The sequence below is a fragment of the Suillus discolor genome (assembly GCF_016758755.1).
Source record: "Suillus discolor strain FC423 chromosome Unknown F5147scaffold_109, whole genome shotgun sequence".
Lineage (NCBI taxonomy): Eukaryota > Fungi > Basidiomycota > Agaricomycetes > Boletales > Suillaceae > Suillus > Suillus discolor.
The window spans coordinates 106,597-117,655 of NW_024541356.1; the positions used below are offsets into that span (position 1 = coordinate 106,597).

Sequence of the window (11,059 nt, forward strand, 5' to 3'; positions counted from 1 at the left end):
AATGACTAGCCTATCGATGTTCTTGTGGCAACGCTGTTGCGATGAGCTGCATGCCAAAACTGTAAGGACAACGACGAAGAGCAAACGCATAATTTGTGCGAGGTGATATGAGCTTTGCACTGGGGAAATTGAACTAATATCACTGAGCTAAGGGGTACGCTAAACACAGCTTGCCTTCATGTCGTGAAAATAGTTCTATCAGTTTGACAGTTTGGATGCGCCTAGTGCATGTGGATGGCAGAACTTCATGGGAAGGATGTCAGAAGACCCTTGGAAGTTTAAATATTGGCTTGGCAGATTGGTTGCGCCATAACAGTAAGGTTGCGTCCTACAAGTGTGCCTGGTTGACGACGGAATGCATGCTCATTGGCTTTCTCCCGTGTATTTAGGACATCACAGCACCCAGCTAGATGAGATATGCTGTTGAACATTATGCACTGATGCCCACCCTACGGCGCTCCCAAGCGGGAAGCGTTCAAATTCATCTGCTACGACTCACTAGGTGGATATCACTCAGCGTCCGACGGATACCCGTCAATAGCTATAGTTCTTTGATATATTGGTGCTTCGAATATTCGCGTTATTCTGGGGATAAGTATGTAAATCCGGCAGCAATGAGCGAGAGCAGGGTATTACGACCACCTTGAGAATTTACTAGGGCTAGAAAGAGTAATGTTTGTTGTTCTACATTATCCTTGAAGTCGCTGCTGAAATCTTGTGCTGGATAAAAGTCCCCCAATAAACTTCGTTGGTATGTCTAGCCGTTGCGATATTGAGCTAGTTACAAGCATTGCTAGCTCAACACTGCAACGTTGTGGATATTTTCATTGACTACATGTCATCTCAATTCCTGTTAAACATTCAGCATTAGTGTGTTTCCACCGATTTTCATTGACATCATCATCCACAGCGAATACCTTACAAACAATTCTCTACATTCAAATCTCCCCAGAGCACACCGACTCCAGCCATTCAACATCACTCCTAACCTTGGTCAGGTTCTCGCACCCATCTGAAGTGATCAATATATCGTCCTCAATGCGCACGCCGCCCATTCCGCGGTACTCCTTCAACAAGTCGTGGTTCACATACTCCGACTCCTCTACAGCTTTGAGTAGATGTTCATGGAAGTAGATCCCCGGCTCAACGGTCTATCGGAGTAAGCAGGCGAATAATCCACACAAGGGATTCGAACTTACCACAACCATGCCTTCTGCAAGCGGCAACCGGAGCCGCAGGTACGTGTAAAAACTGGGGTGGCCGACTTTATCTTGTGGAATGGTCGTGTTGTTGGTTGGTTTGCTTGCACTTGGGACATCGTGTACATCCATCCCGAGCGAATGCCCGACTCCATGAGGGAAAAAGGCCGAGCTAATTCCAGAGCGCAGAATCTCGTCTTTGGGGCCTTTGAAGAGTCCGATGTTGAGGAACCCTTCCACGAGAATCTGATGACAGAGCAGCTGGATGGTATCCCAGTGGACACCAGGTCTGAGCTTTTTCATCGATTTCTATGCAGAGTGTCACATGACAGTGCAAAGGATGCATGCGAAACCTACCTGCTGCATTTCCAACACAAGAGAGTATATTTGCTTCCCTTTCTCAGTAAACTTTCCACCGTTGCCAACAGGCATCGTGCGTGTAACTTGAAGATAGAAGTTCAGATCTGTCTGGCACTTAGTCGCCCCAACTTACTGTCCGCAGAATAGCAATCCCATTCACATCCTGCGTCGATAAGGAGTAGCTGAGGATCTAACTGCTTTTCGGGTGCAGGACCGTGTGCCAAGGCACCGTGGTTCAAATGATCCTGTGGCTTTACAGGTCCCCAGGTAAACTCTCGGTCATTACAGCAGTAGTGTAATGTAGCGGCTCTCCTGGAGGCAGCAACAATAGGGAGATATGCCTGATGAACGGCCCTGGTATCATTGGTGAGTTATCGGGCATCAATATTTGATGCGTTCGTACCCTTCACGTCGGCATGACGCAACAAAGATTGCCTCCGCCTCCGCCTCTTTCTCAATCAGCCACTCCCCGGGAAGAAGTGGACGATCAATGCCTGCACCTTCTCCCTGAGCAATCTTACCCTGTACTGCGTTGCCCAAAACGCGCATAACGGTCTCATGCGCCCTGGAGCTGATATCATTTGCGCGTCGGAGCATTGTGATCTCATTCTCATCCTTGACCAATCGTGTTTTGTGCAAGGAAGAGAGTAAGTACGCATCCGTTGCGGTGTGGGTCTCTGATGTAACAATAGTCACCATGTACTCCTCGGGCAAGGTGGGAAATTGAGGCGAGTTGCGTGGCAGGGTATGGAAGACAGCTTCGGGATGTGACTGGAGGAGTAATGTGATTGCACCTTGTAGCTCTGAGCTATACGAAATATCGGTTACATCGAACAACTGCTTCGCTTCCTTGATCGTGGGTGGAGGAACACTCCACATAAGGTCGGCGGCCTGTACTTCCGGGATGGACAGCCTGACGCTCAGCCTTGTAGAAGAACTTGTCTGTTCAGGCTGATACAGAGCAAGAAGGAATGATCCAGGCACAGAGCATCCTGTGAGGTAGTAAAAATTGGACTCTTGGCGAAATGGTAGCTCGCGATCTGTGTCATTTCGGAAGGGTGTGTTTCCTCCTGCAAGAAGAATGACTTGGGGCTAATCGCGTTGATCAATTCTAACGTTGGTCTGCGGGATATCATATCGAGCTACCTTCTCCTTCAGCTGCGATGGGAGCACATTCATAAGTTGTTCGAACGTCCTCTGCACGTGCGACCTCGCTGCGTTCAAATAAGTCAGTCTCCCTTCGTCGATAAGTCCATATTGCAAGCACTAACCGAAGTAAGTCGACCCGGACATGATATTGAATGAAGTGATGAAGTGAATGAGCTGTGATTCTTGTAAATGACTGAGAGATTGCAATAGCAGATCCGTGCCGGGTGTTACCCAAGTTGTCCATTATGGACCGCCGGGCCGGTCACTTGATTTGGAACTGCTTCGTTAACATCGTAGCAAGGCATGTCAGTCCTAAATTTTTTGGCTGAATTGTACCTAAATCTCCAATCTCCAATATGAAGTAGTGACGAGTAAGCCCTACTACCTAGCTAGTGTACGTGACATATCTCCTGTTGTATGCTTTCGAAACCTGATTAGCAACGTCCCCAATCTTCCGCATCGTTCAACTAGTTATTGAAATCTGAGATCTTCACTACGATGAACAGTCGTAGAAAAAAAAAACTACTGACCTATCACACTGGCTATGGAAAGTGCATGCAATGTCGTAGTAGTGTCAATGTGCAGTGAACAATATTCATGACGAGGATGTTTGAAGGATGTAGAGTCTGGACAGCCTGATCACTTCGCAAGTGTAGAAATCAGGCTCCATTCGAACAGTATCCTGATTGACCTATTTGACGAAAGCAAGATGGAGGAAGTGTGCAAAGCCTCCATGCAGTCATGTTCTCATGTCCATCAGGACATGAGACTTTCTGCAGCATATTACATACAGCATGCTAGTTGCGCTTGACGTTCGCCAGATAATGTCATCCGTGAAATTTTATTGCGAACACGATCGAAGTTCCCTTGTGCCAGGTGATATTAACAGCAAACGGGACTTGGACAGAGTTGAAAACTCACATGTACATCGCTCTGGTATATCGCGACAAGCTTTATATACCCATATATGCAATATTCTCGTCCGGAAGCCTATGTGGTATATTTACGTCTGATGAGGGCCAGCTTGAGGCCAGCAACGCTGAACTGAAATGAATTCGTCAAATCATATTATTGAAATTTGCACTACCAGCCAAATACCTTAAGTTGGCAGCCATGAACCGTTCAGTTCGAACTTTAGACCTACCATGCAACTTGACTAGTGGGGGTTTCCGGCTTGGGTAACCAATCCAAGACGATAAAAGTCATTCAAGCAATTTGATTCCGAGTCAGGTCCGCAGAAATGGCCTGGGCCACGGCCCACGGGAGCTTTACTATAATTAATATATAATTCCCACGCACTCTGTAGTCCTGCAGCGTCGTCATTAATAGTATCACTAGCACTGTAACTTCAAGGACTCGGCAGTCGAGCACCGGGCAGTCCACCATGACCTTTATATCCTCGATACTCTCCTGGTTCAGTAGGTAAGCCAACCTTTTCTTGAAGTGGACAAGATCTTACATATTGAATCCCGCAGCATATTCTTCTCCAAAGCCGCTGAAATATCTGTGGTTGGGCTGCAGGTGCGTGGATCCGTATTCCAAGTTCAGGACATGGTACTGAAATACATTCACGAAGTCTTCTGGAAAGACTTCGTTTGTGAATGTCATCGGGTCGGGGCAGGTGCGACTGTTTCATTCACGGCTTTTCCTTCGCCCAAGCGGCTCACCCTCACTTAGTGGTCAGAAGACGTCGTTCCAACTATCGCCTTCAACTATCGCAAGGTACGCAAGGGCGCTGTGACCCTAAAGATATGGGATGTCGCAGGACAGCCCAAGTTTCGCTCAATGTGGGAGCGCTATTGCAACGGAGTCGATGCTCTAGTGTACGTCGTCCGTTTCTTTGCGTCTGATAGCATGTTTTACTTGCAGAATGCTCTTTCGCTACAGATTTGTAGTCGACTCAGCTGATGTAGGCTTCACTGTGTAATTGGCAGGTCTTAGTTCTAACGCCGATGGCTGCTCACAGCAAGAGAAGTTTGACACGGCATGCTTCGAATTGCACCAACTATTGGCACAGCCTAATCTAACAGGTGTCCCTCTTTTGGTGGTGAGTTTACTACCTCGAGGCATCTATAGGATTGCTTACATTGAGGTAGCTTGGAAACAAGAATGACATTCCCTCGCATGCATCTGTCAAGGATCTTATACGCGACCTGTGAGTACAGTGTCTTTAGTACTGCATGCCCACTCATCTTGAGGGAAGTCAACTGGACAAGATACAAGACCGCCCAGTCTCAGTACGTCTCTCGGAATTATTGTGAGCTTTCAACCCACTAATGAGATATCGTTTCAGTGTTACTCGGTGAGCCTTCTCATACTGGATACCACGTGCGCTAATTCTCCGAATCAGTGTTCGATGAAAAGCCAACATAATTTGTGCGTTCCACTTTTCTATCATGAACTCATTTGAACCTTGAATTCTTGACTAATTATACTGTAGGGACATAGTCCTCCGCTGGCTCTCAGATCGTAGTCATTAGGCTTAGCACCTGTAAAGTGTTGTGCCGACTCACCGCATGATTGATTGGACGTAGTCAACATCACCCATTTTCAGGCATCTAATAGGATTGAAGCACATTGTGCGATACTCGCATTATTTAATGTAGACATACTGTCATGAGACCTAGTACGACATGGGGAAGAAGCACATCAGACTGTAATTCTTTGAACGGAATGAATTTGTGACACCTGGCGTAGTCCGACATCTGCACCGCATTGCTTAACTTGGTATATTATGGGATCACCAATTGCGCATTGCACATTTTTAAAATACATAGAATATACCTCCGGGTGCTACCCTAGCGTGATGACTCCAAGTACTCAGTTTCAATTGGCTTCAATTTTTGTGGAGTCTGTCCGTAAGGTACACAATGCAAAGTGCAATTACAAGACACATGATCGCATGAACGTGCTGTTGAAGGGGACCCTCCGAATGGTAATTGGTTTCTCAGAGGAGGAGTGGTAGTATCGAACGACGGACATGCGGACATGTAAAATATACTGACATTGGACAGCGGCACATCGGCACAAACATAGAATTAGGTTTAGAACAACGTTACCTGCGGGAAGTCGACTGGTTATCCATGATCACGCCATTAACGGTTTAGTACGAAGTACTACACTTCGACTGGTACTGATATTGAGTAGGGTAGTATGTACAATGTGTAGCTGCAAGCTAGGGAAATAAGAAAAACTTCGGGATGCAGTGGAAAGAATGTGAAGGCCGCACCAATGCTAGCAGTACCGGTGACTAACGAGGGAGGGGATGTCGACTGCGTGCGCAATAAGATCTAGCGTTGAATCTTGGTGTGGACGTGCTGGCTGGTCTTGATGCGCTGTTAAAAAAACTGGCGACGATGTCGGTGGCATAACTATCCTGCAGGTCCCATTATGGACAGGATGCAAATAGATCATCGGCGGCGTTCATGGGCACTAGGGTTGGAACAGGATGTTAGAGGATGAGAACGCGAGCTCGACGAGTAGGACAACGAAGACGATAATATCATAATACATAAGAAAAGATTCATGTCGGGTCCAACCATCATTATGTAAACAACATCCTTCGTAACTACATTGGGGCCGAATCGCAAATCTAAATTAGTGCCTGCCAGCTTCTTCGAAACGTTCCCTGCGACTCGTGACCACCCATTACAAGAGCTATGCTCTGATCCTTGCATTCAAGTTAGATGCTTCCAATCCTTGCAAGATCTGCTGTCTCACGCCGCCACTTGTGCAACTTAGGGTCGACTCTGTTTGGGAGAAATTTTATCGCAGTGGGAGAGTTCATCCATCGCAACATTGACACATGTTGCCTGCAGACGCAATCTCGCTACTTCTTAACTCCAATGGATCGCGCAAACTACACTTAACTTCCACCAAAGTAATAAAAACGCGCAACGAAGATGTCATTCTGTCACCTGTGTCATCAACGAGACCAGTTTTGGTCTCTCCACTTGCCTAGGTCACTCATTTAGCATTGATGGAACAATGGCATGTCTACTGTCAGGAGTCCCACCCGATATCTTTCAAGCTCTTGGATATCAGTCCTCCCATTCTGTCCTCCACTACTGGCACTCTCGAACTTCTAACAAGGTTGCATGCAGAATTTTCAGGCTTGCTTCCCAGTTTAGTTGTGCCTTTGTCTTGCACACGGCTTGGGGCGGGAGTCCCTTGTCCCCCCCTCGACATACACCTGATCTCCTTTATGGTCAATCCGATAAGACTATTTGTAAACTCCGCATAACCTGGGGAAGGCCCGTCTTCGCATCACCTAAGCTTCACTCCGTTTCATTTCCTCCAGTTCACTTGCCCACACTAGAACCTTTTTACGTCGGACAAAGCCCTCCTCCCGCTAACGTGGGAGTTGAACACCACGTACAGGGTGTGGTAAGCAGTTCTGCGTGCAGTTATAAAGTCCCCTTTGTGCGTCTGCCCACGCACCGCTCTAACCATGTTTCCTTCAGTTGATCGTCGCCTTGCTATCCTCGCCATCTTACCTGCTTCTGTTGTTATCATCACATCCCTCAAGAGGTTCATTAGGAACCGACAGAACAAACTCCCCCCCGGCCCCGTGCCGCTCCCACTGTTAGGAAACTTCTTGTCTCTCGACGCCAAGGAGCCATGGTTGACTTATACAGAATGGGCTGCTGCTTATGGTATGTGGCCAGATAGTACTACGGTGCATATGTGGTGCAGATCGTTATATCAGGAGATTTATTTTTCGTGCGACTTCTGGATCAGGATGTCGTAGTGATCAGTTCTCAGCACGTTGCAGAAGCCTTAATGGACAAGCGTGGTCGCATTCACTCTGATCGGCCATATTTAGCCACAGTCGAGCCGTGCGTTCTTCTAAAATTCTTCCATTCAGTCGTTATGGAGTACAGGCAGATTTGGTTGGTCGGTCTTCTTTGTACTCACAGGTTATGGTGACGAATGGCGTCTTTGTCGACGACTCATCCACCAAACTTTCCGTCCCGACTCTGCGCTCAAGTTTCGTCCAATGCAAATCAAGCAGGCTGGTGAAATGATCGTCAATCTAATCGATGACCCTCACCATTACCATTCTCACTTTGCAACGTCAGTCGATGTGTTTGTAAACATCGAATTTTTATTAACCTGTCCATAGGTTCTCGTCATCTGTTGCAATGTCAACGACCTACGGCTACCAAACTAGTCCTCGTGATGATCCTCTGGTTCGAATCGTAGAAAATGCACTGGCTGTTGGCATTGCAGTGGTGACCCCGGAGAGAGCAGCTCTGCTCAAGACTTTCTCCTTTTGTAAGCTCAGCATTCTTTCTCGTGGAAAGAGTTGACATTCTGTACCATCACGCAGTACTGAAGTTACCTGACTGGTGTTGGGGATCCTCAATCAAACGCGATGCTCGAACGTCGGCCGATCGCATGAGACAAATGACTGACGTGCCGTTCCAATATGCGCAGGACCATATGGTGGGCATCTTGTTTAATCTAGTTCGGTCCTAGATGTTGATCATGTGCTCGCTAAGGCCGAAAGTTTGTCCCTCGACCAGGTTTCAATGGTATCAGACAATTTGCAACGAATGGAGAAGATAGATCAGGCATCAAAACCCATGTTCAAGACTGCCTTAAAGAAAGCAGCGACTACTGCTATTATAGGTTGGTCACCTTTCTATAGGGGTACGGTGCTCTTTAATAGATGTCTATGCAGGTTCATATGAGACGGTCAGCAGATGTCCGAGTCATATTGTCTGGTGCTCAACCTCTTGACAGACCACGTCGACCTTGATGGTTTTCTCTCTCGCCATGGTATTGTATCCAGATGTTCAGAAACGCGCACAAGCGGAGATTGACTCAGTCGTTGGGCTGGATCGCTTACCCACCTTTGAGGACAGACCCTCACTGCCATATATCGAATCAGTTTTTCGGGAGACTTTGCGATGGCAGCCTATCGGACCCCTTGGTAACCCCCCTTGCTATGCTATTTTAGCTTTGCTGAAGGTTGATTTGTAGGCGTTGCACATGCCAGTATGAGTGATGATGTATATGATGGTTATTTCATTCCGAAAGGTCTGCTGTTCTTATTCATCGAGTACATCATTTGTAATATCGTACATCAGGAACGACCATCATGTGGAATACATGGTCAGATAGATCCTCTCTAGCTTTCAAAATACTGATGTTATATTGTAGGGGCATTACACGAGATGAAAAGCGGTACCCTGATGCATCTCGTTTTATGCCGGAAAGGTTCCTAGACGTCAATGGCGCGTTAACAGATGATAACCCCGCTGGATATATTTTTGGCTTTGGCCGGCGTGGATGTCCAGGTGGGTTGAGTCATTTCATCACCGTATAGAGCTAATACATTCTTCGATCAGGCCGGTATGCTGCTGATGCCTCTGTATGGTCTGCTATTGTTACTATGTTAGCCACGGTGGAGTTTTCTTCTGCCAAAGATGATCAGGGCAAAGTGATCGAATTCACCCCCCAATTCACGATGGGACTCTTCCGGTACTTGGTTTTTTCTCGTATCATTCCATCTTCCCGTCACTAACAGTTTGATCGCTTTAGCTCCCTAATGGTCTTCCCTTGCAATATCTCATCACGCTCTCGTGCCCATTCGGAACTTGTGAATGTTTTCCGAACAGAAGTATGAAATGTTATCAGGTGAATGGGTTGTATATGTATATTTCCTTTCTTGGGCCCACACCGCCAATCTGTACAACATTTGACAACCCCTTGTTTGACCCTTTTCGTTAGCTCCGTTTTCCGCACGTGGTATGCACGACTTGAAATTTCGAGTCATCCGTCACGCCATTAGCAATTTTGTGCAAAGTACGAGAAATAAGGTCACTAAGAAGAAACGGTACACTTCAACTGGTGCTATAAATAAGCAAACTAACATTGCTCATTTTCAAAATGCTGGTATGGTGATCTCGCTGGTGACCCTAAGTACTCAGTAGTTTCAATTGATATCAATTTTTGTGGAGTCTGTCTGTAAGGTACACAATGCAAATTGCCACATCAGCAAAATCTCAGATCTGCTTATGAGTGTCTGCCTGCATACAGGCTCTATAGTGCTGTATTCACCTCTCACCAAATTTACAGTGCTTGTCCTCTGACCACACTACTACTAGTATGCATCTTGCATGTCAGTCCTGTATTGTTGCATTACCTATAATTCATTTATCTAATATGTTGGTTTTCAGACGCAGTGTCAAGTGTTATCTCACTGTGTCAAGCCTCAACCTCACCGTGTCAAGTTTGATCCACTCTCTATACTCTGCACCACCATGTCAAGCCCCAACCATGGCATGTCAGAAGCTTCGTTTAGGCTGGGTCAAGCACCACTCACACCATGACAAGTTTTTCCAAATATCTTCACAGTCTCTGTACTAATATCAACATCCACACTCTATGCCATGTCAACCATAGCACATACCACATCAGTGCCACATCACATGTGCATCGGTGCTGCATCGAACAAGTCATGCTACATCAATGCTGCATCAAACCTCCTCCATGCCATGTCAGTGCTGCGTCAAACTTCATTCATACTGCGTCACAAGTAGCACATGCCGCATCAGACCTCACCACCTCAACTGTCACACTATCCATATAACTTAGATATATTTTATTTTAGATTTGTCATAATAATTGATATTCTAACAGTGTTCCTTTTATCCTGACAGAATTAGACATCGTACACTGTAATTGTCCATAGGCAGTAAAAAATTTATTTTACTAAGCATTCTTTCATTTTGTCTCCTCTGACCTAGAGAAGAAACCCTTACTATCGTGCAGATGGCTTGGGCTGATCACATGATAAGCTATCCTACCAACTGTTACAGTAACATGGCATGAGTCCCCTGCCAGCAGACAGCCCTCTGCCACCGCACGGCTATAGACGATACCGGAGCCTCACCAGCTCTATGACGATAGATGACGATAGATGATGACAGACGATAAGCGGCAACTGCCGGCTTAGATAAGCGGTCTGGACCGCACGTGACAACACATGACGAAATAGGTCTAGAAGACCTATTTATGTTATCAAGATAGAAGGCAAGCCTCGTGCTGCCTCATGTACTGATAGAAGGATGCCTCATGGATCCTATCTACGATAGAAGCCCGCCTCATGGACGCTATCTCTGACTCATGTAGATAAGCAGATTAGAACCCAGCTTTAGGCTGAGCTTAGATACAAAGAGTAGCCTTATATAAGGTCGAAGATTAACAGTAGACGTTCCTTACTTTAATCTTACTAGGTTTACCCTTGAACTCCTTGTCCCGCTAAAGCTACCTGCTCGACATCGACTCGTACCTTCAGTGACGCCTCTCACTGTCTGTAAACCGCTATCATCTCAGCGTAA

General features: G+C 46.4%; 3 protein-coding genes across 3 annotated transcripts; 2 read left to right on the forward strand and 1 right to left on the reverse strand.

Moving 5' to 3' along the window:
- Positions 1–831: 831 nt before the first annotated feature.
- F5147DRAFT_725592 (Creatinase/aminopeptidase) lies at positions 832–2,926 on the reverse strand. Its single transcript, XM_041439126.1, has 7 exons — positions 2,831–2,926; positions 2,706–2,773; positions 1,963–2,651; positions 1,693–1,913; positions 1,557–1,642; positions 1,200–1,508; positions 832–1,151 (listed from the first exon to the last, which is right to left on the reverse strand). The coding sequence occupies exons 1-7, from the start codon at positions 2,850–2,852 to the stop codon at positions 939–941; spliced, it is 1,608 nt and encodes a 535-aa protein (XP_041286006.1). The 5' UTR covers positions 2,853–2,926; the 3' UTR covers positions 832–938.
- A 1,095-nt stretch (positions 2,927–4,021) lies between these two features.
- F5147DRAFT_725600 (Arl8a protein) lies at positions 4,022–5,382 on the forward strand. The gene is made up of 11 exons (XM_041439127.1): positions 4,022–4,130; positions 4,184–4,229; positions 4,285–4,329; positions 4,386–4,531; positions 4,596–4,617; positions 4,675–4,755; positions 4,805–4,863; positions 4,912–4,945; positions 5,002–5,010; positions 5,059–5,084; positions 5,149–5,382. Exons 1-11 carry the CDS (start codon positions 4,093–4,095, stop codon positions 5,186–5,188), a joined length of 546 nt encoding a protein of 181 aa, XP_041286007.1. The 5' UTR covers positions 4,022–4,092; the 3' UTR covers positions 5,189–5,382.
- A 1,776-nt stretch (positions 5,383–7,158) lies between these two features.
- Positions 7,159–9,501, forward strand: F5147DRAFT_787586 (cytochrome P450; the record flags this gene model as incomplete). The annotated part of the gene is made up of 12 exons (XM_041442965.1): positions 7,159–7,363; positions 7,417–7,546; positions 7,596–7,784; positions 7,834–7,985; positions 8,041–8,156; positions 8,213–8,342; positions 8,395–8,408; positions 8,457–8,646; positions 8,697–8,753; positions 8,804–8,828; positions 8,877–9,013; positions 9,065–9,501. 12 exons carry the CDS (start codon positions 7,159–7,161, stop codon positions 9,238–9,240), a joined length of 1,521 nt encoding a protein of 506 aa, XP_041286008.1. The 3' UTR covers positions 9,241–9,501.
- Positions 9,502–11,059: the final 1,558 nt, after the last annotated feature.